Source organism: Aureococcus anophagefferens (assembly GCF_000186865.1).
Source record: "Aureococcus anophagefferens unplaced genomic scaffold AURANscaffold_19, whole genome shotgun sequence".
NCBI lineage: Eukaryota > Pelagophyceae > Pelagomonadales > Pelagomonadaceae > Aureococcus > Aureococcus anophagefferens.
This window is the reverse complement of record NW_008705579.1, coordinates 148,530-174,637: the sequence shown is the minus strand read 5'-3', so window position 1 is coordinate 174,637 and position 26,108 is coordinate 148,530. Positions and strand designations below refer to the sequence as shown.

Below are 26,108 nucleotides of genomic sequence, written 5' to 3'. Positions count from 1 at the left end.
CGGACCCCCGGCGCGCCGCGGACCCCCGCAAGCGGCGGCGCGCGGGCTAGCGTAAAGGGGGTGTCGAGCGAATGCCATGAGCGGGCCGGACTCGGAGCCGTGACTCACGACTGGGCACCGCCGGTCGATGGTCTCACGACTGGGCGCCGCCCCTGGTGGCGAACCCCGCCTTCGCGACCAACACGCAGTACCGCCTCAAGCTCCTCACGGAGGCCGAGCTGTAACTTAGTGTAGAGCAGACGTCGCGAGCTCGCGAGGCGAAACGCGGCATTCGTCGTCGCGCATACTTCAAGGGATAACTAACGCCAATCACCAATGAAGTCGAGCAGGTAGAGGATGTCGTCGGTCGTGCCGCAACGGCCGCCCACCAGGTCCGAGGGGCCCGATTCCTGGTCGTTTACGTTTTCTCTGTGAGTGCCGATCCGGTGAGGTTCGGGGAAGTTGTTGATGCCGTCCCACCGAAGCCAGTTCTCGAACTCGAGAAGCACGCAAGACGCGACGTAGGAGACGCGCCCACCCTGAGGATCGCAGACGATCGCTTTTAAAGAGGCGCGGCTCGACAGCTGCCGCTCGAAATTACTCGGAGTGCCACTTGGAGTCACCGAGCACGATCTCTCCGAGTGCAGAGAAATTTCATACGACTCACCGTAACCCGCATCCCAATCCTCGACGCGGAGTCCAGTCGGTATCATGTCGATCTCACCCTCGAAGAGGCGCAGAACGCGACCGTCTCCACGGACAATGGTGATATCCGCGTAACCAATCGGGCATGTTGCAGCCAATAGTTCCTCATGAGCATTCGCAATTGATTCTGTGATCTCCTCGTCGTAGTTCCAGAGGTCGATCGCGTCTTCGTGGACAGTCACGCGATTCTTCGGGTCCGTCAGTTCGATGTCGACCTTCGTCCACGCCGCGCCCCAGGCGAAGTTGTTGTCCCAGTTGCACATCGGCCCGCACTGGACGATCTTTGTGCCGTCGCGAAGGCTGAGCTCTACGACGCACTCATACTTCATGGGTGGGAGGTCCTTCTGGAATCCGTCTCCATTGTCCAAGAACGCGATGTCCAAAAGCTCGCGCAACGGCGCGGCCGACTCCGCGATGCGAGTCGTCACGGCCGTTGTCCGCAGTACCGGGCACCGAGCGGCGAGCGCGCGCAGAACAGGCGTCGAGGTCGCCTCGACTGACAGTTCTCGAGAGGTGACGGCCAGGGCGAGAAACTCGATCAATGGCACGAATTCCGCCAGGGCCGGCAGCTGCACGCGCAGGCAAGCTCCGAGCAACTCTCGCGCGCGAGCCGCTGAATGTGACTTCTGCTGATGGCGCGTTTGAGGCATGATCGATCGCGCCGCGCTTGCCAGTCCGCCCGCCCTTTGAGATGTCCTTGTGGCGATTTTGCGAGGCAAAAATTACAGCGTGAGGCGGTCAGACAGTCTCGAAGCGCATCGCGCCATGGACTCGCACGACTCGCACGCGAAGCGGCGGCGCACAAGTAACGGCGGCGCCACCGCTCCCAAACAACCGACCATAGTCAGACCCGCTTCGAACGACCGCCTCCTCCCTCCCTTCGATTCCTTCCTGCACCGCCTCGAGACTCAGAGCGACGCCGCGCTCTGCGACGCGTTGATGGGTCGGATGTTGCGGACGTGGAGTGCCGAGGCCGCCGCGAGCGGCGAGCCGCCGCCGCCCGTCGCGCTTCCGAAGCCCGTCACCACGCCGCCGCCGCCGCTGGCGGCGGTCGCGGCGCCCGCCGCGTCCGCGGGCCCCGACCCGCGGAGCTATCGAGGCGTATCCGCGAACAAGGATCGGTGGCAGGCGCGGATCAAGTGCGGCGGCTACCAAGAGTACATCGGCACCTTCGACGATAAGCGCGACGCGGCCAAGGCATACGACGCGCGCGTGCGAGCGCTCGGCCTCGACGTGCGGCTGAACTTTCCTGACGAGCACGGCCCCGCGCCGCCACGCATCAAGCCTCGCGCGCCGCGCCGCGAGGCGCTCGCCCGCGCGCGCGCGACGGAACGCGAAGCGCGCCGCACCGTCGTCGTCGTCCCGGCGCCCGAAGCGACGGAACAAGCGTCGCGCGCGCCGGGAGCCGCCGACTCCGAGCCGTCGCCTTCCGCGACGGCCCGCGAGGACGCGCGCGCCCGTGTCCTGGCGGTCCGGCAGGCCCATGCCCACGGGCTCTCCAGAGCATGGGTGGGAGGGAGGTGGAGGCGCGGCGACGACGCCCCTCCCACGGTCGTTCGGATTCCGCCCTCCGTCGGCCGCTTCGGCCCCCGCGGCCGGCCCGTCAACATGAGCCCGCTCGTGACGTCGCCCGTCGTCGTCGCGCTCGGCGCCCCAAAGCCCGCGGGACCTTCGCCGGACTTGCCCGTCATCGCCGCCGCGCCACCGCCGAGCGAAGTCGAGCGCGTCGCCGCGAGCGTCGCCGCGCGCGGGGACGGCGGCGACGACGACGAGCTCGTCTTCGAGGCCAGCGCGACGGCGTGGCAGTAACCTCTTAGATCTCCACCTGGATGTCGTCCGCCGGGGAGGCGGGCGGGGACGCGGGCGGCGGCGTCGGCGGCTCGCGCGGCGGCGTCGGCGGCGCCCGGGCCTCGCGCGCGCGCGGCGGGACGAGGTTCTCGGGCAGCGCGCGGGGCAGGCCGCCGCGCGCCATGGTCACGAGGTGGATGAAGAGGACGTACTCCTCGAGGTCGAGCTTGCCGTCGTTGTCGTGGTCCGCGAGGTGCCACGCGTCCCGGAGCGTCGCGCGCGGCGCCTCGGCCAGCGGCGGCGGCAGCCGCGCGCCGCCGGTCTCGAGCGCGCGCCGCAGCGCGGCGCCGTCGACGTAGCCGTCCGCCGCGATGGCCAGGAAGAAGGGCCGGTAGCGCTCCAGCGACTCGACGAGCGGCCAGCGGCTCCGGGACGCCGCGTAGCGCCGGAGCGTGCTCGCGTAGATGGAGCACGTCACGGACACCTGCCACCCCACGATGCCGAAAATGTTGAAGCCGATGGTGCCCGTCGCGCCGAGGCGCGTGTCGCGGGACGGCTTCTCCGCGAAGAAGGGGTCGTCCCAGCGCTTCGCGCGCGCCTCCATGCGCGATATGAGCTGACGGAGCGTCTTCGCCGCGTTCGACGTGTCGTCGAGCAGGGGGTCCGGCCCGCCGCCGGCGCCGGCCTCGTCGATCCAGATCGTCGCCGACTCCTGGTAGATGCCGAACATCCAGGACACCTCGACGGTGCCCAGGTAGCGGCGGTGCTCGAAGACCTCGACGGCGAGGCGCATGAGCTTCTGGATGAGCAGGCTCTGCTGCCCGTCCTTCTCGTTCGGCGGATTCGCGGCGTCGTGCTCCGCCCACTGGCGCTGCCAGTTCGCCTCCATGATGCTATGTGATTACTTCTCGTTCGGCGGATTCGCGGCGTCGTGCTCCGCCCACTGCCGCTGCCAGTTCGCCTCCACGGCGAAATTACTGCTTGGTCCAAGGCGCGAGCAATGCGGCCGCCATCGTCCACGGGCAGCCTAAGCCGATGTTGCCGTTCATGTATTCGAAAGCGCGGACGTAAGCGCGGTCTACTTCTGGCTTATGTATACTTCTGTTGCTCATGCGAGTACCCGTGCGCGCACGGGATGATCGCAGAGGCGCCGCCGTCCGCGGGCGCGACGCGTTGATCGTCGAGTACGTGCGCCACCTGAAATCCGGCGACGACGAGGCCAAGCGAGGGGCCGCGGCGGCGCTCATGCGGCTCGCCGACTACGACAACTACGGCATCGCGGCCGCGGTCATCCGAGCGGGTGGCGTCGCGCCGCTGGTGGCGCTCCTCGAAGACGACGACGCGGCGGAGAAGTGGCACCTGATATACACGCTGCGTTTCATCGCGACGGAGCGCGCGGGCGCGGCCGCCGTCGTCGCGGCCGGCGGCGTTCCGCGGCTCGTGAAGCTGTCGCAGACGCTGTGCACCTACGGCTCCGCGTACGCGCACACGATGTGGACGCTGCAGCACCTCGCCGACGGGAACGACGCCCACTGGGTCGCGATCGCGGCCGCCGTTTCTGTCGAGGCGCTCGCGGAGCTCGCGCGGGACGGCAGGGTCCGCGTCGGCCGCCTGCGGCGCGACGCCCTGTGGAACGCGGGCGCCGCCATCAGGGGGCGGGCCGCGCGGGCGCTGCGGTCGCTCTTCCGCGCGTGCCTCGGCCGCGCGGCGCGCGCGGAGGTCGAGCGCGCGGTCGTCGGCTTCCTTTTACATTCCGGGTGACATTTACTACGCTCATCCCCAGTCCGTGGGCTTGGCCGTCGTGTCCGCGGCCGCGTAGGAGTTGGCCTTGTGCTTGGGCGTGAAGGAGAAGTCGTCGGGCACCTTGCCGAGGAGCATCTCGGAGATCGTGACCCAGTCCCGGGAGTCGTCGGAGGCCATGAGGGTCTCGAGGTCGTTGCGGCCGACGAACTTGGGCGGGCGGTCGTTCATGCGCTGGGGGAGGCGCTCGAGGAGGCCGACGGGCGTGTAGCGGTGGAGGAACGAGAGCCACTCGAGGAGGAAGCGGCGGCAGCGGCCGACGCCGCAGTCGTCCGCGCCCCAGTGGTCGAGGCCGAACTTGGCGAAGTCGCGGAGGATGTCCAAACGCTCCGACGCCGAGATGTCCCAGGCCCGCTTCTCGTGGAGCTCCGTCGGCAGCCAGGGCTTGATGAGCGCGCCGCGCGCGAGCATCGCGCAGTCGCACGTCGACGGCGCCGTTTTCCGCTTCTCCTCCCAGTCGGCGTAGGACATGATGTCGCCGTTGCCGATGATGGGCAGCTTCGGGATGGCGTCGTCCTGGCACCTCGCCACGGTCTCGACGTAGGCCCAGTTCGCGGCCCGCGAGTACCTCGCCGTCCGACTCCGGCCGTGGACGAAGACGCAGGCGACGGAGCCCGGGCCGAGCTCGTGGGCCCAGGCCTGGGCGTAGCCCGCCATGGTGTGGGCCAGCTTCGGGTCCTCGTCCCAGCCCGTGCGCATCTTCAGCGTCATCGGTACCGACAGCCGCTCGAGGCCCATCTCTAAGATGCTCCGGACCTTCTTGTTCCGCCGCATGAGCGCCGCGCCGCCGCCCTTGGAGCACACCAAATCGATGGGGCAGCCCATGTTCAGGTCCACGAAGTCGACGTCGCCGTACTTGTCCACGACCTCGCAGGCGCGGCCGAACTGGTCGCCGTGCGCGGCCGATAATTGGACGCCGAAGCACTTCTCGTCCTTGTGGCGCCGCAGCAGCGCCCACTCCGACGACTGGCCGTCGTTCAGATTGGGGCACAGCGCCATCTCGCCGCAGGTGATGTCCGCGCCGTATTTGGTTAACACGCGCCGGAACGGTAAATTGCCGACCGTCGTCAGCGGCGCGACGTAGACCTTTCCGGAAAAGTCCACGAGCTTGCGCTCCTTGAGCAGGGGCGGCGCGCTGGCCGTCGACGCCTCCGTCGCGCCCCGCGCCGTGAGGAACTTGTACTCGCGCTTGCGCAGCGCGAGCTGGACGTCGAACGGGACGCGGCTCGTCTCGTCGGCCAGGCCCGCGGGGTCGCCGGCCGTCCGCGCCTCCGCGGGCGGCTTCTCCACGGGCCGCTTCTTGTTCTGGCCCCGGCCGCTCTTCTCCTCGCGCGCGTCGCCGCCGCCGGCGGACGTGTCGACGAGGTACTCGCGCTTGATGGGCTGGATGTGCTTCGCCTTGAGCGCGTCGAGGCGCGCGGCCGTCGCGTCCGCGGTCTCCGGCGGCGCGCCGTCGGGGAATAATAGCACGACCTTTTCCTTTTGCGGCTTCGTATCCGCCGGCATCGATGCTTCGCTGGGCTCCGTCATCGGCGCTTCGCAAGCTTCTTCGGAGGCCATAATCGCCAGGCTCGTAGGTTAACGATGCTCTGCAAGTCCGGTCAACGAGCCGTAGGGAGCCCGAAGACCGGCCGCCCGCAGCGCGCGCGCGTGCTACTAAGGGGTTTACTCCGGCGCCCGGCGGACGCACTCGCTCGGCGCCTTGCCCTCGTCGGACTCGGCGTTCGGGTCCGCGCGCGGCGACGGGAGCGAGTCCGAGTCCGGCGCGTTCGCGTCGGACTCCTCGGACCGCTTCCGCGCGACCATCTCCGCGGACGCCCGGCGCGGCATGACTTCCCGGGAGGGCCGCGGCGAGTCGTGGCTGTCCTCCTTGGCCTCGAGGAATACTTCCAAATTTGGCTTCGCGTCCGAAAAGCGGCGGCCGTCGCGGCTGCCGCGCCGGGGGATGTCGACGGGCTTGAGGCCGCCGTTGCGCGCGTCGGACGTCGGCGGGTCGGCGATGGGCGGCAGTTTCCCCTTGAAGGAGCCGCGGTCGCCGGCCTTGAAGGAGCCGCGCGGCGGCCCCTTGAAGGACCCGCGGCTCTTCGTCGGCGAAGCGCCGTCGTCGTTGTACTCCGCGGCGAAGCGCTCCGGGTCGCAGGAGTCCAACGAATCGTACAAACTGTCGCGCGACTGGGAGGAGAAGTCGGAGTAGGACGAGTGGCGCGCCGTCGAGAACGACGAGGACCGCGTGTCCGGGTCCAACCGGAACGACGAGTTCGACCGGCCGTCGTCGGTGCGGAAGGACGAGTTCGACCGCGGCGGGAGCGGGCCGTCGTCGGCGCGGAAGGACGAGTTGTGGCGGACGACGGCGGCCTCGTTGGGCTGGGCCTCGCGGCTCTGGCTCCGGCCCGCCATGTAGGACCGGCGCGCGGCCCCGAAGAAGCCGCGCTCCTTCGCGGGCTCGTCGTCGCCCGGGTCGAAGTAGGACGACGTCGTCGACTTGAAGGAGTCGCGGAAATTCTGGAACGACTCGCGGAAGGCCGACGAGCGCCGCCGGCCGTCGTGCGAGTCCTTGCGCTTGAACGAGTCGCGCGGCCCCGTCTCCGAGTACGTCGAGTCCTTGCGCCGCACGCGGTTCCCGAAGCGGTCGATGGCGTAGGTCTCGTCGAAGGCCGTCGTGTCCGTCGCGTCGGACTGGCGCCGGTCGGGCGACCCGAGCGCGTGCTGCCGGTCCGCGAGCTGCTTCGCCTCGTCCGTCTGGATCCAGTCCGCCTGGGCAGGAAAAGAGTGATTCAAGTTCGCTTCAACATGAGTGTTCCGCGCGCGCGCGTTCCGGAAAAAGCATCCATGCTTCGAGAACGTTCCGAGAGATGATCGCTCGTCCAAAAATCAGCCGAAACGAGTGGAAAGCGGCCGAGATAGGAACCTTTGAAATTGGGAATTTCGCTCTCTTTTCCTGCCCTGCAGTCCGCGAAGAGCTCCAGGTACTCCGTCGCCAACGTCCGCGCGACGGCGGCCTTGGGGATCTGGAACAGGGTCACGGGCACGGCGCCGTTGTCCAGGCGCTGCGCGACGATCGTCGCGTGCGCGGGAGCCGGGTGGACGCAGTAGTCCGACGACGGCGTCAGGTAGGTCTCGTAGACCTCCGTGCCCTTGGCGAGGGCGTGGTGGTTGTCCGTCTGGCCCATGACGCCCTTGCGGCTCTCGTCGGGGGACATGGAGATGCACTTGGCCGCGAAGGCCTCGAAGGCCTCGCAGGCCCGCAAGAAATAATAGAGCTCGACGCGGTACTGGCCGTGGAGGAAGTGCTCGAAGAGCGCGCTCTCGTGGCGGTCGCACAGGATCAGCTGCAGCATCTTCTCCGTCGCCTCCTCCCGCGACTCGATCAACAAACTCCGCGGCGGCGACTCGGGGCTCCGGTCGCAGACGGCCTCGTGGTGCTTCGCGAACTCGGGCACCTTGGGCTGGAGCGACGGGCTCGGCATCGACGAGTCGAAACTGCCGCGCCGGTCGCCCTTGTCCTCCGCGGCCTTGTCCTCCGCGGCCGGCGCGGGCGCCGGGCTCGGCGGCTTCTTCTCGCCGCGGGAGAAGAGGCTGCGCCGCGCCGTCTTCGGGGACGACGCCGACGCGCCCATGACGGGAGCCCCGGGGCAGCCCTTTTTTCTTTTTGGAGTTGTGGCCCCTTTTGCTTCTCGCGACCGCGCTCGCGCGGGGCACGGCGCCGCCCGCGGGCTGCGACCAGGGCGGGCTCAGGCGCCGCGGCACCGACCGCTGAGGAGGCGCTCGAGCGGCCAAGCAGGATTGGTGGGAGTTTCAGTGTGAATATATTGCATCGCCGGAGGGAAAACATCGGCAACAACGAGCCTCCAACGGCCACCGAATCGAGAGGACGCATCGCCTGCCCCCTCGCGAGCGCACGAGAGCACTAAAAACGACACGAGTTATCACTTCGACGCGAGTTTGATTTCGTTCGCGTAGGGCGTCGGCACGGTCCAGGCCTTGGCGCCCGCGAGGCAGCAGGACCGGTCGTGGTGGCCGTCGAGGCGCGACGCGTTGGCCCAGGAGTCCTCCGGGCAGCTCGGGTCGAGGAACCAGAGGGCGATGTTCTTCAGGTAGCGGAGCTTGTCGACGCGCGACGCGGTCCAGCACATGTGGAAGACGTAGGGCTTCCGCCGCCCCGCGACGAAGTCCTTCATGATCTCCTTCTTGTGGTGGAAGACCTGGCCCTGGGGGAAGTCCGTGTTCGGCAGGAGCTGGGCCGTCAGCCCGTGCTTCGCCATGAGGTCCGTCAGGAGCATGATGAGCGCGTGCTGGTGCGACCGCACCGCCAAAATCACGTCGTAGGACATGAGGAGCCGGTGCATGAAGAAGACGACGCGCTCGTTGGCCCGCAGGAAGTAGAAGCCGCTGTTGGCGTACCAGGGCGTGTAGCGCGAGCTCCTAGCGCCGTCGTCCATCCAGAACGTGTCGACCTGGTCGTCCGCGATCTCGGCAAAGTACGGCAGCGGGTCGCGGAACCAGACGACGTCCGCGTCCTGGAACAGGACGTTGTGCTGGAGGCTCAGCACGAGGTAGACGGACGTCACCTTGAGCCACATCATGCGCACGAAGGACCGGTCCCCGTAGACCTTGGCCGCGTCGCTCGGCAGGTCCCCGAGCGCCGGGTCGGAGAACGCCGCGATGCCCAGCTTCTCGACGGCGTCGCGCGTGCCGCCGTCGGAGGCGAACACCAGGACGGACGCGAGCGTCGGCTCGAGCTCCGGCACGGACGCGACGGAGCACACGAAGTTCGCCACGAGGTCCAGCGTTCCCAAATTCGTCGCCATCACCACGACGGTGTCGTGCCTCGCCGCGATCTTCCGCGATTTGATCAGACCGCGCACCTTCTGGAGCAGGCCGGGCACGTTCCCGGCGAACGCCGCCGTCGTCGCGAGCGCCTCCTTGATGCTGTACATCTTGGGCAGCGTGTCCGCCTGGCTCAGCACGAGCGCGCGCGACGCGAGCCGCTCGGGCGCGTACGCGGCGGCGCCGGGATGCTGGTGGAGCTTCGGAGATTGCTTCTTGCGCTCCGCCTCCAGTAACGTGCCGCCGGCCTTGTCGAGGCGCATCATCGTGTAGATGGGCAGCCTTGAATCGAAGACCGCGAGGCACACGTCGGGGGAACTCGACGCGACGACGACGTCGACCTCCTTGCAGGTCTTCAGCGCGCCGTCGAGGCTGCCGTTGTTGTTCTTCTTCGTGAAGAGCAGCCCCCCGCGGCTCAGCGTCGCGCCCATGACGTAGGGGAAGCCCGTGAGCGTCCGGTCCCAGAGCTCCTTGCGGTCGAAGGCGCGCGCCGTCTTCCACTGCGTCGACTGCAGGCTCATCGTCGACGCGCCGCCCTCCTGGGCCCGCGCCGCCGCGGCGTGCAGGTCCGCGATCTCCGCCTCGAGCTCCTCGGCGTGCGCGATCTGCTCCTCCGCGGAGCCCTCGCACGGCGGGCAACCGCCGGCCTTGAGCGAGTGGCGCGCCTCCGCGGCCTCCGCCTTGGCCTCGACGGCGCCGAGCCGCGCCATGGCGGCGTCCAACGCGCGCCGCGTCTCGTTCGCCTCCCGCAGCACGCCGCCGCAGGCCAAGGGGCCGTCGCAGGGCGCCGCCGCCGCCCGCAGCCGGCTCGCCAGGGGCGCCTCGGCGGCGGCGCAGCCGTGCAGGCCGTGCACGTGGCCGAAGGTGAAACCGCCGATGAGGCCCAGCAGGAGGCATAAGGCGCAGAGGACGATGTTGTTGCCGGCCGGCGGCGGTGGTCTGGCTCGCGACGGCGCCATAATGACGACGTCGCCGGCGCGCGGCAGCTCTGCTTTTACCTCAGCGCAAACTCGCCATCTCGTTGAACCCTTGGGTGCTTCCAAGCCAAAGATGTATCGAATTCGTTCGGTTCTCTCCGCAGCCCCGATGCTGATGGAGACCTCCGCCGCCCCGGCCGCGCCGGACACGGAGGCGACGCCGCTCATCGAGCGGACGCGGCGGTCGTCGCGCCTCGGCCGCGTGCTCATGGCCGGCGCCACGGCCGCCCTGGCCCTCGACGGGACGCGGCGCCTGCTGAGCGCGCCGGCGCCCGCCGCGCCGTCCCTCGCCGCCGCCGCGGAGACGCCGGCGGCGAGCAAGGCGCCGCACGTCGTCATCGCCCTGCTCGACGACATGGGCTACAACGACGCGCCCTGGACGAGCACGGACCTCGGCGCGGCCATGCCGTTCGCGCGGCGGCTCGCGGCCGACGGCGTCGTGCTGTCCAACTACTACGCGGACCAGAGCTGCACGCCGTCGCGGGCGGCGCTGCTCACGGGCCGCCACGCCGTGGAGCTCGGCGTTTATAGTACCGTCGTCTGGGACAGCGCCTGGGGCCTCGACGAGAACGCGAAGACGCTTCCCGCGTTGATCGAGGACGCGCGGCCCGGCGCGTACCACAAGGCCTGCGTGGGCAAGTGGGACGTGGGCCACAGCACGGCGGCCTACCTGCCCCTCGCGCGGGGCTTCGACACGTTCACGGGCATGCTCGGCGACATGATGACCGACTACTCGACGCACATGGCGGAATTCACGTCGAGCGGACCGGTCTACGACCTCTTCGAGGGCGACGCGCCGTCCTACGACTACCAGAACACGTACGCCACGGACATCTGGACGTCCGCGGCGACGTCCGCCGTCGCCGCGGCGCACGAGGCGGCGAAGGGCCTCTTGCTGTATCTAGCGTACAACGCGATCCACACGGCGATCACGCTCCCGAAGAACTTCGAGGAGGACGACGAGTACAAGGCGCTCGTGGCGCCCCTCGACGCCGGCGACTACACGGAGCAGCGCCAGCTCGCCGCGGGCGCCCTGCTCGTCGTCGACCGGTCCCTCGAGACGCTCTTCCAAACGCTCGACGCCGCGGGCATGACCGACGACACGCTCCTCTTCTTCGGGAGCGACAACGGCGGGCTCACGGGCTTCGGCGGGTCCAACTACCCCCTGCGCGGCGAGAAGCTCACGCTCTTCGAGGGCGGCGTCCGGGTGCCCGCGTTCTTCTGGGCCGGCGCGTCGTTCCCGCGCTTCCGCGCGACGGCCGGCGCGGCCTACGGCGGCATCGTCCACGTCTCCGACGTCGCGCCGACGCTCTTCGGCGCGGCCTTTGGGGGCTACGACGCCGTGAGCGGCTTAGATCTCTCCGGCGCCGTGCTCGCGGGCGACGAAGACGCGAAAACGCGCGAGCGGCTCGTCTACGCGGCGACGGTCGCGGACTTTAGCGAGGACGCGTCCTGGGACTCGGCGGGCACGTCCGTCGTCGCCGCCTACCGCGACGGCCGCTACAAGCTGCTCACGAACGCGCCCTGGTGCGACGCGGCGACGACGGACGCCATGTGCCAGTGCGCGTGCGACGGCCAGCGGACCTACGTCTTCGACCTCGAGGCGGACCCGACGGAGACGACGAACCTCGTCGACGCCGAGCCGGAGCTCGCCGCGACGCTCGTGGCCGGCCTGGCGGCGGCGCTCGACGAGTTGCGGCCCCGGGCCGCGCCCGCGGATTCGATGGACGAGGACGGGTGCCTCGCGGGCATGACGGCCAACGCGGTCGCCTCGGGCCAGTCGAGCCTCTTCCTCGCGCCCTGGGCCGAGTCCGCCGCCTTCGCGGAGACGTCCGGGCTCCTCGAGCTGGACCTCGACAGCGCGGGCTACCTCACGCCGGAAATCGCCGCGGCGAGCGACGTCGGCGACCTGTGCGACCACTTCAGCCTCCTCTTCGGCAAGTAACCTGTGTTTCGACCGTTGTACTAGGGCGCGAGGTCCCGGAGGAGCGCGGAGAATTGTGGCCGGTCGCGCGGGTCCCGGGCCGTCATGGGCCCGAGGAGCTTCTTGAGCCGCTTCGCCGCGCCCCGGTCGCGCGCGAGGGAGATGATCCGCGGGAAGATCCAGGACCGCGTCGCCGCGTCGAAGACGTGGGCGCGCCAGTCGAAGCGCGCGCAGGCGCCGTCCGCCTCGCAGGCCGCGAGCTCGGGCGCGCCCGTCGCGTTCGCGCAGTCGGCGTAGCGGCAGCCGTGGTGGTTCTGGTGCGACCGCGCCGCGCAGGTGAGCGTCGGCCCCGCGGCGCCGCAGGGCCGCGGGCCGCCCGGCTCGAGGTCCGGCTGCGCCGGGGGCGGCGCGCCGGCGACGGCGATGTGGCTCGGCGGGGCCGGGCCGCGCCAGCCGTCGAAGTGGCGCCGCGCGAACGCCGCGACGTCGCCGGCGTTCGGCGCGGGACCGTCGACGAGCGAGATGCGGCCGCGCGAGTCCAGCGTGAACTGCTCCGGCTTGAAGTCCGTCAGCACGAAGCCGCCGCGCTCGCCGAAGGACCGCAAGCAGCGCAGCCAGGCAATCGCGAGGGCGACGGGCTCCTCGGTGGCGCGGCGGTCGTAGTCCGCGAGGTAGTACCTTTTTGGGGGGCGGGCGCCTCGAGCGCGACGCGGGACGGCCCCCGGGGGGCGCAGGTTGGCGCATGGGGTGCGCGTGCGTGCCCTTGCCCGTGGCGGTGGGCAGGCCGTCGTGGCTCGTCACCCAGAACACGTGGGACCGCGTCTCCCAGCCGCCGTGGAGGAGCGGGACGCCCGGCGCGCCGCGGAGGTACTCGAGGTAGACCAGCTCGAAGTAGGCGATGTCGCTCGCGCGGTCGCCGAAGGCGAAGGGCCCGGCGGCCTTGCGGAGCGCCTTGACGATGACCTGCGCGCCGCTCGCCCCGGTGAGCTGCGACGCGACGACCTGCTTCTGGCCGCTCTCGAGCACGAAGCCCGAGCCCGCGCGGACGTCCGACGGCGCCGTCACGGCCCAGTGCGCCGGCGGCGCCGCGGACGTGTTCGACGCGAGCCACGCGTCGAGGCGCTCGAGGCGCTCGAGGCGCTCGAGGTGCGCGACGTCGGCGCCGCCGCCGGCGACGACGCACGCGAGGGCGAGGCAGCGCCGCAGCGCCGAACGCATCGATGCAGCGAAGGTTGGACGTCGCGCGCCGTGCGTCTGTGCCCTCCGAGAAGGCACAGGCCGCCGGCACACCGACGCAGAGCTACAATGCACCCATCATGCACTCTGGGGCTGCCTATCGCACGTGCTGCCCGACTTCTCGATCGCAATGAACATTTCTGGCTTTTTACTAATACCTTCATTGAAGTTCAGCTTCAACGAGTCCTTCACCGTCTTCTTCGACGACCGTGAAATCGCGTTAGTGCGTCCCGACGTCGAGCCACTGGCCCGTCTCGCCCGGGTCGAAGGGCGCCGGGAAGCCCGGCGACGCCTCGTGGGCCTCGACCTCGGCGACGAGGCGCCGCACGAGGGTCTCGAACGCGTCGTGGGGCACGTCGTCGACGGCGATCTGGATGGACCGCGCGTGGTGGGCGATGGTCGCCTGCATGGCCTTGACGTCCGCCTCCGGGATGCTCCGCAGGTGGTCCACGAGGTCGAAGGCGTCGTCGTTGAGCCGCGCCTCGGGCACGTAGACGCGCGAGGCGTTGCGCCAGGGCCCCCAGTGCCAGGGCGCCGTGATCTCGCTGTACAGCGAGAAGACGACGGGGATGCAGCCGAGGCTCAGCGAGTCCCAGATGGACTTGCGGTAGGGCGAGTCGCCGAGGGGCTCGAGGCAGAAGACGGACTTGGCTTTCGCGAGCTCCATCGTCTCCGGGTGGAAGGACGTCGTGCCGAGACCCAGGAAACACTTGGACCGCTCGCGGTAAGCGATCAAATCGACGTGGCAGAAGTTCTCCGGCGCGGCCTCGCAGATCTGGACGACGCGCGCGCGGACGGCCGCGCCGTAGTGCTTGTCGACGATGAACGTGCCGTTCGTCGCGCCGCGGTGCGACCCGGCCTCGCGCCCCAACTTGCCCTGGAAGGACATGAGCAGGTTCCGGTGGTGGCGCCGGCTCCAGGGCGCGCGCTCGCCGACGTCGCCCGCGGCCGCCGCGCCGTGGACCGAAGTGGCGTAGGGGATCGACACCAAATTCGGCGCGACGAACAGCTCCGCGCGCAGCTCGTCGCCGGCGGGGAGCGTGCGGTCGTAGTAGACGGCGCTCCGGGGCACGTAGGGCAGGTGCGCGGGGCCGTAGCGCGGCTTCGTCCGCGCCGCGTCGAAGTCCGATTTTGGGAGCATGACCTTGGCGCTGTAGGCCACCCGCACGGCGCGCTTCAGCAGCGTCCTGGGCTCGAGGAACCAGTCGCAGGTCTTGGCGCTCGCCAGGCCCTTGGCGACGACCATGACGTGGCGGTGCGCGGTGCGCTCGTTCAGGTGCGGCAGCGCCTTTACCAGACTTCGCTCATCCGCGCCCGTCGCGTTGCAGGCGGCGACCCAGCCGCCGCCGCTCTTCGCCTTCGGGAGCACGGGCACGAGGAAGATGTCGGCCTCGGACGGGTCCAGCGTCCGCGGGCACCGGCCGCTCGTCGCCGCGCGGTACAAAAGCTGCTCCGCCGCGCCCCACTGCTCCGTCGCGTAGAGGCTCTCGAAGGCGTGGTCGTCGAGGCCCTCGCAGGACCGCGACTTCTCGACGTGCTCGCTGCCGAAGACCTCCTCCACGGACGCGAAGGGCGCCAGGCGCTCGCGCGGCGTCGCGCCGGGCGTCGGCGACGGCCGCCACCGGAGGTCGTAGAGGGCCGGCGGCAGGTCATAAATAAAAACCTTGCCGCAGGCCGCCTCGCCGGAGTCGACGCCGCGCAGGGCCCACGCCGCGGCGGCGACGAGCCACGGCGAGCGGCGCGCCACACACATTGGCTCTTAGGCCTCCTCCATGCCAAAATTTATCGGCACCGATCGGTGGGGCTGCTTCTCCTGCCACGCCCATTCGGCGCCCATGGCGCCGTTAACACGAGCTCCAACGTCTTGCCACAAAGAGCTCGCGCGATGAACTACTGTAGCTTCAAATCCGCAGCATGAGCACGCTCGTGTCATCCACAACGACGACGGCCGCAGCCGCGGCGAGCAACGCCGCGACGCTCTACGCCGTGCTGCTCGAGAAATGCGGGCCCGCGGCCGCCGCGGCCGCCGGCTGGGCCCAGGAACGGTACCTGCTGTTCGTCGACGCCGCGGTGCTGCGCTTCGACGACGGCCTGGCGCTGCTCGACCCGGCGCAGGCGAACTACGTGCGCGACGTCGCCGCGGCGAGCCAGGACGTCGTCGCTAGCCTCGCGCGGTTCCTCGCGTCGCTGTGGGCGCTCGCGGGCCTCGTCGTCGTGCCCGCGGCCCGTCGCGCGGTCGCGCTCTTCCGCCGCCAGCCCGAGGAGTGGCAGCTCGCCGAGGTCGGCGTCCTGCTGTTCCTCTACGCGCTCTGGCGCTTCCGGCGCTGGGTGCGCACGAGCGAGACGCTCAGGGCCGTCGCCGCGAAGCTCGGCGCCGCGCGACGGGCCTACGACGCCAGAGTCCTCGAGGCGCGCCGCGCGTACGCGAGCGCGCTCAAGAAGCTCGCGGAGAAGTCGCGCGTGGCCGCCTCGGCGCTGCCCCACGCGCTCTACGTCGCCGCGGTCCTCGGCGGCCGCCGCGCGTTCCCGGAACGGTTCGGCGGCGTCCTCCGGTCGCCGCGGCTCGCGTCGCTGGTCCTCGTCGCGCGGCTCTACGGCGCCGACGCCGCCCTGCGCAAGTGGGCCGCGGCGCAGAGCGACGAGCCCAACCCGGAGCCGCCGCCGCCGTCGCCGCCCGCGTCGCCGCCCGCGTCGCCCGCGCGCGACGAGCCCGAGGGCGCCGCCGCGGTCTACTACCGGACGCGCGAGCAGCTGCGGCAGCGCAAGCCCAAGCCCAAGGTGCGGCGCACGACCATCGCCGGCGCCGCGGACGTCGCGGCGTCGCGGGAGCGGACGCTGACGCTGCGGCGGCGCTTCGCGGCCGACGACGCGCGCCGCGCCGTCGAGGCGCAGCTCAAGTTCTGGGCCGTCGTCGGCGCGTGCTGGTTCTGCCGCGGCGCCGCGCACGCGCTGCCCTTCGCGCCGTCGGACTTCCGGTCCTCGAAGCTCGGGTCCGTCGCCGCGGCCGGCGCCGAGGCGCGCGGCGCGGCGCTCGTCTGGCTGAGCCTCGGCGCGCTCCGCGGGCCCGAGCTCGCCTTCGCCGCGCTCGCCGCGATCGCGGGCCGCTGGGCGCCGCCGGACGACCGGCCGCCGCCGCCGTCGCCGCGGAGCGCGCGGCGCGGCGGCGACGCGGAGTGGTGGCGCCGCGCGACGAACCTCGCGCGCGCGGGCGCGGCGACGCTCGCGCCGGGCACGCTGCTGGAGACGGCGCTCGGCGACCGCTACGCGGGGCTCCGCGACCACGTCGCCGAGGTCGCCTCCGACGCCGACGGCTGGCGCGCGGCGGCCGTCGGCTGCTTCGCGGCCATGACCGTCGGGCCCGTCGCGCGCGCGGGCGCCGTCGCCGTCGGCTTCGGCGTCCCCGTGCTCGCGACGCTGCGCTGCGTGCGCGCGCCGCGCGCGACGGCCCTCGGCGACGCGAAGATGCTCCGCTACCTCGCCTTCTGGGCCGCCGTGGGCCTCCGGGACGCGCTCCTGCTCAACGACTCGATCCACCGGATCCACGCCTGGGTCCCGCTCCGCTCCCACCTCGAGATCTTCCTCTTCCTCTACCTCCAGCTCCCCTACTTCCGCGGCGCCCAGCGGCTCCACGCGCGGGCCCAGGCCAAGCTCGCCGACGTCGCCCGCCGCATGCGCGACTAACCCGCGTTTTTTATGACGCCGCGCCGTCGTCGTCGTCGTCGTCGTCGTAGACGGCCTCGAAGATGTCGTCGCACTCGTAGCAGAAGTCGTCGTCGTGCTCGACCTCGGCGCAGTGCGCCTGGAAGCCCGCGGCGTCGACGAACTTGGCGCCGCAGCCGCCGCACCTGACGCGGTAGATGACCTCCGACGCGTCGCGCTTCGCGGCCTTCGCGCGCGCGGCCTCCGCGACGGCCCTGCACGCGGCCTCGAAGTCGGGCGGCGCGCCGCCGTCGAAGGACCGCGCGCCGCCCGCGCCGAGGAGGCAGTCGTAGTGCCTGGGCAGCAAAAGGGTGCGAAATTCCCAACTTCAAAGGCTCATATCTCGGCCGTTTTCCACTCGTTTTGGCTGATTTTTGGACGAGCGATCATCTCTCGGAACGGCCTCGAAGCGTGGATGCTTTTTTCGGAACGCGCGCGCGCGGAACACTCACATTGAAGCGACGTTGAATCACCCTTTTGCTGCCCTGCGTAGTGCGTCCCCGTGTAGAGCAGGTAGCACGTCGGCCCGGCGTCGCCGTACGTGAGCAGCGCGTCGGCGCTCACGACGGCGACGCGGCGCCCGTAGTGCGCGGCGAGCGCCAGGATCTCGCTCTCGCCGCCCCAGTTGTGGTCGACCATGATCCAGCGCCCGTAGTCCTCGACGGACTGGCCGAGGATGAGCGCGCGCGTCGCGGGGTCCGGGTCCGCCGCCGCCGCGTCGCGGCAGACGCCGCGCAGCTCCGCCGCCTTGGCGGCCGTCGTGGCGGCCGTCTCGTCGAGCGACTCGTCGCAGAGGTAGGCCACGGCGTAGAAGAGGCACGAGTTGTCGTTGGGCACGCGCAGGCGCGTGGGTGCCGTTTCTGGCGTGAAGGGGTAGAGCATGAGGAGGTAACGCACGAAGGCGTCGGCCTCGCCGGCGAGGGACCGCGGGAGGACAAACGTGGCGAGCTAGGCCAGCATAAGACTGGCGTCCATGCTCTGCCTTTGCTTGAAATTTTTTTTTGCTGTGGCAATTCCGTATGGAGAGCCATTTGCAGCGCGTTTACATGCCCTAATTCGACGCGTTTGAAGCCGCGCGCACCCACGATGGCGCTACCAGCGGCCCTCATTCTCCTCTCCTTGCCCTGCGCGTCCTTTGGACCAGCTGCGCAGCGTCGACGAGCCGTGCGGCGGCGCGCGTCGCCGGTCGTCGCGCCGGAGCCGTCCGAGGCCGAGTCGCGCTTCGGCCGGCAGAGCTATTGGGACGGCGTCTACGCGGACGAGGCGGCATTCTCGTGGTACTGCAACTGGGCCGACGTCGAGCCGCTGTGGCTTGAGCTCGTGCCCGACCGCGCCGCGCGCGTGCTCGTGCCCGGCGTGGGCAACGACGACGCCGCGGTGGGCCTCGTCGACGCGGGCTTCACGAGCGTCGCCGCGTCGGACTACGCGCCCGAGGGCGTCGCGCGCGCGCGGGCGCGCCTCGGCGACGAGCGCGCGGATCGCGTGGACCTGCGCGTCGCGGACGCGCGGTCCCTCCCCTACGGCGACGACGCCTTCGACGCCGTCTTCGAGAAGGGCACGCTGGACGCCGTCTTCCTCTCCGGCGGCCGGGACAAGGCCCTGGCCTACGACCAGCTCCGCCTCTGCGCGGCGGAGCTCGCGCGGACCGTGCGCCGCGGGGGCGTCGTGCTGAGCCTCTCCGCGCCCGCGACGGAGCCCATCGACCGGGCCTTCCGCGAGTGCCGGAGCGACGGCGGCGGCCGCTGCTGGAAGCAGCTCATCGACGGCGACAGCTTCGTCACGGACGACGGCTTCGCGAGCATCAACGTCGACGCCACCATCCTCGCCTGGGAGCGGCTGTAACAAAGTACTCGGCTCAATGTGGCAGCTCGCTGCGAAGGTGCTGCACTCGCTCGAGTCCTGGAAGTACGAGCTCCGCAAGTTCAACGTCGTATGTTGCCTCGAGGATGCAGTGCTCGCCATTTCTCCACAGTCAGCCTCGGAGAGCTATGTTGCGCGCCACGGCCGCGCTGCTGCTCGCCGGCGCCTCGGCGCGCGGCATCGATCCGCAGTATGCCGAAAACCTCACGTTGTACCACGTGAACCCGCTCCACGAGGGCGTCATCCCCAGCGACATGGACACGAGCGACCTCAACGGCGACATCTTCTTCGATCTGAAGAGCGCGGTGACGCCCGTCGAGTGCGCGCCAGCGTCCGCAGACACCATGATGATGCTTTCCTCGAAACTTGAAGCACTCCGACGCTGTCGCCCTTGGTAGGTGCGCGTCCGGCCGGGGCTGGAGCGGCGACTGCGAGAACGGCGAGGTCGTCGACGGCGACCTCGTCATCTCCAAGCTCGTCGTCGAGGTCGACTCGCGCTTCGGCGAGTACGGCATGTGCAACATCTGCGTCAACGGCACGGACCCGCTGTCGCGGCTGCCCTGCGCGACGGGTGAGTACATCTGCGCGTGCCCCAAATACGACCGCTTCCGCCGGCGCCCCGTCTTCGAGGTCTGCGAGGGCCCCGCGGTCGGCCGCGAGAACATCTCGCAGACCTTCGGCCGCTACGGCGACTGCACGTGGGACAAGTACGTCGAGGAGCCCTGGGGCTGCTGGTCCGGCAACGTCTGGAAGAAGACGGGCGGCGAGTGGTACTCGACGTTCAAGGGCGCGCGGTGCGGCGACGGCGACGGCGCCTGCACGTGGCGCGTCGCCGAGGTCGTCAAGGTCGTCAACAAGACGTGCTCCGACGACTCCGTCTTCTCCAACATCGAGGCCCACGACGCCGTCGGCTGCTTCGACGGCTGCGGCGGCAAGGGCGCGGCGCGCAACGTCTCGTCGGCGTGCTGGGTCGGCTGCTTCTACCGGACGATCCTGGGCGCCGACGGCATGATGCCCACGGGCGCGGACTTCGCGACGACGGGCGTCTCGCTCGACGACCTCGTCGAGGCCTGGGACGCGCCCTTCAACTCCGACGACGCCGCCAAGGGCGGCTGCCCCGCGATCCCCGTCGCCTAGTTTTGATCTCGCAGTTTTATTTCGATTTTCTTCTCTGTTCCGCCTCGGCCTTGGCGAGCACGCGGAGGACGGCGAGGTGGCCGGCTTCGATCTTGTCGTATTCTTCAAACAACTGCAAGGTGTGCGCTGTGAAGCCGTCCTTGTCGGGTATGCTGGCCAGGCTGGGATCGTGAGATAAGAGGAGCTCTACCGATTCAAGCATTTCATCGCGGTCAAGTTCTTGGTTACAGAGGAGGAAGTGAAGTACCGTATATCCATTCTGCAGCTCGACTTGTCTCGCGTTGACCCCAAGATCGAGCAGGTAACGAAGAGCCTCGGCCACTTCGCCGCTCTTCCGCCATGAAACAGAATGATGCAAGAGCGACTCATTTGAGTTGGTCAGGCAGTGAGGATCAGCTCCGGCGTCAACTAGAAGTCGAATCACGTCGATGCTTTGATATTGACATGCCACGTGGATGATGATATCGTAAATGGCTGGATCGGGATTGTCATTCGGATCCGCACCCTTGGACAGAATTTCGGAGACCCACAATGAAGGCACACGGCCACGGACGGCAGCGCGTAGCGCGCAGCCAGGGGACATTTGATCGAGCAGCTGCTTGAAAGCGTGGGATCTCAGGAGCTCCTCCTCGAGGGGTATTCCACCATGGTCACTTTCCATTAGCAACATAAACCGTCGAAGGTTTGGGGCCGTCCGCAGAGCGCCCGATCGCACCAGCAAATCGCACGACGGCGCGAACGAAGTCGTGTCAGCGCCTTCGTCAAATTCGATCGTCACCCGTTGGAGGTCGCGCATCATCGCCAATGGTAGAATCATGTCGCGAAGCTCGAAAAAACTGCGGGCATCGACCCATAGGACCCGACAGCGCGTCATCTTGTTCATCATGTGTGCGGCGCGTAAACCCTCTTCTACCGTGATACAATTGATCTCAGTCACTGAGCTGACTGCTGTGCGCCAGCTGCGACACGTCTCCGTGAGCCGCAGGAGCTCATGAAACCGGAGATCATCCAGCACGAGGCCACGCAGGGGCGCGTCGAGTCGATTCATCCCGCGAGACATCGGCGCCGGCAGCCCATTCAAACACGCATCAACATCTGCAAGTTTACACCGTCATAATAACAGCGTATGGTGCGATCTGCAGCCCTGCTCGCACTGTCCATGGCCGCCGCACAGCGAGACGACTGGGATTCGCTCTGGTGGCTGCCGACGGAAGGCGAGCCGACGCCGGGAACACAGGTGGCGGTGTCCAGCCGGCTACCGCATCTCCTGTATTTGCCCGACGAGCCGTCGGCCGCTCCCTTGCTCGTGTTCCTCCACGGCCAGGGCGAGTCGAGCCCCGCGCCTTTACCCATGGTCGCGCTGCAGGGTCCGCCCCAGACGGCGGGCCGGAACCCGAAGGCGCTGCCCTTCGCGGTCCTCAGTCCCCAGAAGCCGCGGTCGTCCGAGTTCTTCGACGACGACGTCGCGAGCGAGATCCTCGGCCTCGTCGACAAATACGTGAGCCGCTACGGCTTAATCGACGTCTACCTCACGGGCATCTCCCAAGGCGGCATCGGCACCTGGAATTTGGCCGCGCGACACCCGGGCCGCTTCGCCGCCATCGCGCCCGTCGCCGGCGGCCTGCGCCGACCCAAGGCCGGCGCCGCGGCGCTCGCGGCGACGCCGATCTGGGCCTTCCACGGCGCGAACGACGTCGTGCTGCCCGTGTCCATGTCCGACCGCTCCGTCGAGGCCTGCAACGCGCTCGCCGCGCGCGCGGCCGAGCCCGCCAAGTACACGCGCGTGCCCGAGGCGCCGGGCCGCGACCCGAGCTGGGGCGCCGCGGGCATCCCCGACATGCCGGGCCACGGCGGCATGTGCGAGGTCGCCTACTACCCGCCCGACGGGTCGCCGCCGCCGCTGTACGCGTGGCTCCTGTCGCACCGCCGGGTCGCCTAAATTAGGGAGCCACGAGCGGCCGGCCGATGGCGACGGCGCCCGCGAGGAAGACGCTGTACTCCGACGCCATGAAGAGCACGCGGCTCCAGTAGGGCCCGCCCGCGTCCTCGCCCCCGCCGGCGCTCGACGCGTTGCAGACGCCCAAAGCGAGGGCCAGCGCGAGCGCCGACGCGCAGTAGTGCAGCTTGAGCGCCGCGTGCGTGCTTCGCGGCTGCGCGAAGCCGTAGCCGAGGCCCAGGACGCACGACAGCGCGGAGCCGTAGTGCACGACGGTCCGCGCGGCGCCGAGCCGCGGGCGCCGCTTCGCGTCGGCTTCGTCCGGGATGGACACGACGGCGTGCAGCGCGCCGACGGCGCAGAGCCACCACGTCGTCCGCATGCCCGGCGAGCATCGCCGCGCCGCGAGCGCGCGCAGCGCGACGAGGTAGGCCGCGTAGGACGCCGCGTAGGTGCCCCGCACGACGACGTCCGGGCCCCGGATCGTGTGGGAGAGGCTGCAGGGGTACTTGTAGAGCGGGTCGACCCTGCGACCGTGGTAGAGCAGCCAGGGGCCGACGACGAGGCCGGCGACGGAGCCCGCGGAGATCAGTTGCAACTCCAGCACGTCGCGCTTCGTCAGCGCGGCGACGCCCCACCAGGCGCTCAGCGGCAGGTCGCCGGCGCGCATGTCGTTTGGGCCGCCTCCCACACCTAGGGCTGCCTCCCACGGCTGGTCGTGTTGCGTGCGTCTGGGCCGCCTCCCACACCCACGGCGTGGCCTAGCGAAGGTCGCGCGCGTCCTGCCGCGCCCACCGGGTCGCGCTTGACGTACGATGGCTTCTCGAAGAGAAGCTCGGCGGCGCCGGCGGGCAGCCTCGTTTTAAAGCTCAACATTCAATGTTGATGGAACATCCACTTGGGCGATCAAAGGCCGACGACACGATGGCCGCTCTAGTGGAGGATAAAACCCAGGCGGAGAAGATGGCGAGCTTCGGCTTCTCGGCCGTGGACATCGGCGCCGCCGCGGCGACCGTCGACGCGGCGGACGGCGCGACGGAGAGCGCGGAGATCGACCTCGCGCTGGACAGCATGAACATCATCAAGGACAGCCTCTGCATGGCCTGCGGCGGCTCCGGCGAGACGCGGCTCATGCTGACGAAGATCCCCCTCTTCCGCGAGATCATCCTGAGCAGCTTCCACTGCGACGACTGCGGCGAGCGGAACACGGAGGTCCAGTTCGGCGGCGAGACGCAGGAAAAGGGGTGCCGCTACGAGCTCGAGGTGTCGAGCCGCGCGGACCTGGACCGGCAGGTCGTCAAGTCCGAGAGCGCGCGCATCGTCGTTCCGGCGCTGGAGCTCGAGATCCCCGCGGCGACGCTGCGCGGCGTCGTGACGACCGTCGAGGGCGTGTTGAGCCGCGCGGCGTCGGAACTGATGGCGCTCCAGCCGCAGCGGCTGGCCGCGGACGTCGACGTGGGCCTGAAGGTGCAGCGCGTCATCGACGACCTCATGGACTACGCCGCCGGCGAGGCGCTGCCCTTTTCGTTGATCGTCGAGGACCCCGCGGGCAACTCCTTCGTGCAGCCTTTGCGGGAGAAGGACGAGCAACTGAAAACGAGCCACTACGACCGCTCCGACGCGGACATGGTCGCGCTGGGCTTCCGCGAGGGCGGCGCGGCGCCCGTCGCGGGCGACGTCGACGCCGGCGCCCGGGGCGCGCCCGCGCCGAAGACCATCGACGGCGTCGAGGGCATGCTCGCGGGGGGGGAAGTCATGAACTTCTCCGTGCCCTGCCCCCACTGCGGCGCCGAGGGCGAGGAGCACATGTGCGTGACCAAAATCCCCTACTTCAAGGAGTGCGTCATCATGTCCTTCACCTGCGAGAAATGCGGCTACCGCAACTCCGAGGTCAAGGGCGGCGGCGCCGTGCCGAAGCTCGGCTGCGCGGCGACGCTGACGTGCGTCGACGCGGGCGACCTGAGCCGCGACATCCTCAAGAGCGACACGGCCTACGTCGCCATCCCCGAGCTCGACCTGGAGCTCGCCCACGGCTCGCTGGGCTCCGTGTACACGACGGTCGAGGGCTGTTTGGAGAAGATCGTCGCGTCGCTCCGCCGGGGAAACCCGTTCCAGGGCGGCGACTCCGCGGACGGCGCGAAGAAGGCGCACTTCGACGCCTTCATCGACAAGATCATCGCTTTGAAGGACGGAAAAACCTTCCCCTTCACCATCGTCATGCGCGACCCGCTCGCGAATTCCTTCGTCGGCCCGCGGCGCGACGCCGCGGCGAACCACGGCCCGCTCGACGCCGTCGGCGACGGTGCGCTGCCCGAGGACCCGCAGCTCGTCGTCGCCGACTACGCGCGCTCCTGGGACGAGGACGAGGAGCTGGGGTTGCACGACATCGACACGGGCGACGGCGGCGGCGGCCTCGGCGCGATCCCCGAGGAGGGCGGCGACGACGACCTGCCGGACGTCGACGACGTCGACACCGTCGCCGTGCCGTCGAACCTCGGCACGGACTTCCACGTGAAGCCCAAGCCCCGGCGCACCGTGGACCACCCGAACCCGACGTTCGCCCGGGGCTGCGACGACGGGGCCCCGGCGGCCCAATAGTACATCTTACAGCCCGTGGAACTCGAAGAAGGGCAGCTCCGCGTCCTTGGGGTGCTGGCGCAGGTCCCGCAGGAAGCAGGCGCAGCCCGCGAGCCCCTCGAAGAGGGAGAGGGGGTGGTCCGGCGTGTGGCTCATCGCGATCGTGTCCTCGGCGACGCCCGTCTCCGCGAAGACGCACGCGCGGTGGAGCCACTTGACGTCGCCCGTCGCGCGGAAGGCGGCGAGGAGCGCGTAGCCGTTGCCCGCGATGCCGTGGCAGAGGCCCGGCCCCTTGAAGAGGAGGCCGTACTTCCACGTCGTGTAGGCCGCGTCGAGCGCCGCGGTCTTCAGCGCCGCGTCCTTGAAGACCTTCGCGCCCTCGAAGAAGGCGAAGACCATGCCCGGCGCGCCGTGGCAGAAGTGGACCAGGGGCGCGCGCGCCTCGCCGGCGACCGCGGGCCAGTTGCCGTCGACCGCGAGCGCCGCGAGCGCCTTCAGCGTCGCGCGGACGTACGGGTAGGCCTTGGCCGCGAGCTGCGCGTCGTCGCGCGCCGCGCATAGGAGGAGATAGCAGATGCCGCCCGTGCCGTGGGCCGCGCCGACGTAGGGCGTGCCGTGCCAGGAGTAGCGCAGAATCTCGTCGAGCTCGGACCGGCCGTCGTCGAGGAGCGCGGCCGCGACGCGCGTCGCCGCGACGGCGAGCGCGTCCTCGAGGGCTGCGAGGCGCCGCCGCTTCGCCAGGCGCCGCAGGCCCAACAGGGCCCGCAGGAAGCCCGCCTTGCCGTAGAGCCACTCGTCCGCCGCGAGCTTGTCGCCGCGCGCGAGCTGCGCGCGAGAGAGCACGCGCTTCGCGCGGAAGCGGAACGTCTCGTCGTCCGGCGCCAAAGTCGCGGCGACGACGTCGAGGCCCGTCGCCCCGCAGAGGAGGCTGCAGTCCAGCGCCGTCGGCGGCGCGTCGCCGTTCCTCGTGTGGAAGTCGACGAGCGCGCGCGCCGTCGCCGCGTCGCCGCGGCGGCCGAGGTAGAAGGCGACGCCCGGCTCGCCGACGTAGACCGAGTCCTGGCCGTCGGCCCGCCGCTGCTCCGCGAGCGCCGGCACGGCGAGGCGGATCTCGCAGTTCTCCATGAGCCGCCCGGCGATGTCGTCCTCGAACTCCTCGAGGCGCAGGCTCATGGCCACGGAGACGCGGTCGCCGCGCACGGCGTCGACGAGCCGCGACCCGGCCTCCTTGTCGTAGTCGCGGCTCGACGGGCACTCGAAGCACCGGGCCTCCTTCGTGTCCGAGTGGGCTGCCATGCTGCGACGCTTGAAACCGCAAACTTGAACCACACCTTGAACATTTGAACCAGAGCGAGCTCGAATTTTTTTAGCATGGGCTGCCCGCTCTGCTAGCTAGGCACCAACTCTCTCCAATGTCGAACGTGGCGCTCGCCACCGGCGGCACCTACCGGCCCAAGGGCGGCTCGGCCTTCGACCGGCGGCGGAGCGGCGGCAAGGTCGCCGCGCGGCCGGCGCTGTGCCTCGCCGTCGTCGGCATCGTCGTGCTCGGGTCGAGCCTCTCCTGGTGGCAGTCCGTCGACGCGAGCGACGGCGCGTCCGTCGCGCCGCGGCACCTCGACGTCGACGCCTTCGCGCGCGGCGGCGCGGACTACGGCCGCCACCT

At 70.0% G+C, this 26,108-nt stretch overlaps 10 protein-coding genes across 10 annotated transcripts; 4 read left to right on the top strand and 6 right to left on the bottom strand.

The window, feature by feature from the left end:
• Positions 1-2,497: 2,497 nt before the first annotated feature.
• On the bottom strand, positions 2,498-3,361 carry AURANDRAFT_66033 (hypothetical protein; the record flags this gene model as incomplete). The annotated part of the gene is made up of 1 exon (XM_009041118.1): positions 2,498-3,361. The coding sequence occupies one exon, from the start codon at positions 3,359-3,361 to the stop codon at positions 2,498-2,500; it is 864 nt and encodes a 287-aa protein (XP_009039366.1).
• Positions 3,362-4,287: 926 nt separating this feature from the next.
• AURANDRAFT_1138 (hypothetical protein) lies at positions 4,288-5,388 on the bottom strand (the record flags this gene model as incomplete). The annotated part of the gene is made up of 1 exon (XM_009041096.1): positions 4,288-5,388. A coding segment is annotated over one exon (1,101 nt), but the record flags the coding sequence as incomplete, so codon positions are not given.
• Positions 5,389-8,198: 2,810 nt separating this feature from the next.
• Positions 8,199-10,058, bottom strand: AURANDRAFT_66031 (hypothetical protein; the record flags this gene model as incomplete). Its single annotated transcript, XM_009041117.1, has 1 exon — positions 8,199-10,058. One exon carries the CDS (start codon positions 10,056-10,058, stop codon positions 8,199-8,201), a length of 1,860 nt encoding a protein of 619 aa, XP_009039365.1.
• A 127-nt stretch (positions 10,059-10,185) lies between these two features.
• ARS6 (hypothetical protein) lies at positions 10,186-12,021 on the top strand (the record flags this gene model as incomplete). The annotated part of the gene is made up of 1 exon (XM_009041237.1): positions 10,186-12,021. The coding sequence occupies one exon, from the start codon at positions 10,186-10,188 to the stop codon at positions 12,019-12,021; it is 1,836 nt and encodes a 611-aa protein (XP_009039485.1).
• Positions 12,022-13,456: 1,435 nt separating this feature from the next.
• On the bottom strand, positions 13,457-14,989 carry AURANDRAFT_66029 (hypothetical protein; the record flags this gene model as incomplete). The annotated part of the gene is made up of 1 exon (XM_009041116.1): positions 13,457-14,989. One exon carries the CDS (start codon positions 14,987-14,989, stop codon positions 13,457-13,459), a length of 1,533 nt encoding a protein of 510 aa, XP_009039364.1.
• A 161-nt stretch (positions 14,990-15,150) lies between these two features.
• On the top strand, positions 15,151-16,917 carry AURANDRAFT_66028 (hypothetical protein; the record flags this gene model as incomplete). The annotated part of the gene is made up of 1 exon (XM_009041238.1): positions 15,151-16,917. One exon carries the CDS (start codon positions 15,151-15,153, stop codon positions 16,915-16,917), a length of 1,767 nt encoding a protein of 588 aa, XP_009039486.1.
• Positions 16,918-18,021: 1,104 nt separating this feature from the next.
• Positions 18,022-19,932, top strand: AURANDRAFT_66027 (hypothetical protein; the record flags this gene model as incomplete). Its single annotated transcript, XM_009041239.1, has 3 exons — positions 18,022-18,773; positions 18,908-19,114; positions 19,194-19,932. 3 exons carry the CDS (start codon positions 18,022-18,024, stop codon positions 19,930-19,932), a joined length of 1,698 nt encoding a protein of 565 aa, XP_009039487.1.
• A 1,940-nt stretch (positions 19,933-21,872) lies between these two features.
• Positions 21,873-22,538, bottom strand: AURANDRAFT_66026 (hypothetical protein; the record flags this gene model as incomplete). The annotated part of the gene is made up of 1 exon (XM_009041115.1): positions 21,873-22,538. One exon carries the CDS (start codon positions 22,536-22,538, stop codon positions 21,873-21,875), a length of 666 nt encoding a protein of 221 aa, XP_009039363.1.
• Positions 22,539-22,776: 238 nt separating this feature from the next.
• AURANDRAFT_38254 (hypothetical protein) lies at positions 22,777-24,491 on the top strand (the record flags this gene model as incomplete). Its single annotated transcript, XM_009041240.1, has 2 exons — positions 22,777-23,545; positions 23,600-24,491. 2 exons carry the CDS (start codon positions 22,793-22,795, stop codon positions 24,464-24,466), a joined length of 1,620 nt encoding a protein of 539 aa, XP_009039488.1.
• On the bottom strand, positions 24,473-25,741 carry AURANDRAFT_66025 (hypothetical protein; the record flags this gene model as incomplete). Its single annotated transcript, XM_009041114.1, has 1 exon — positions 24,473-25,741. One exon carries the CDS (start codon positions 25,739-25,741, stop codon positions 24,473-24,475), a length of 1,269 nt encoding a protein of 422 aa, XP_009039362.1.
• Positions 25,742-26,108: the final 367 nt, after the last annotated feature.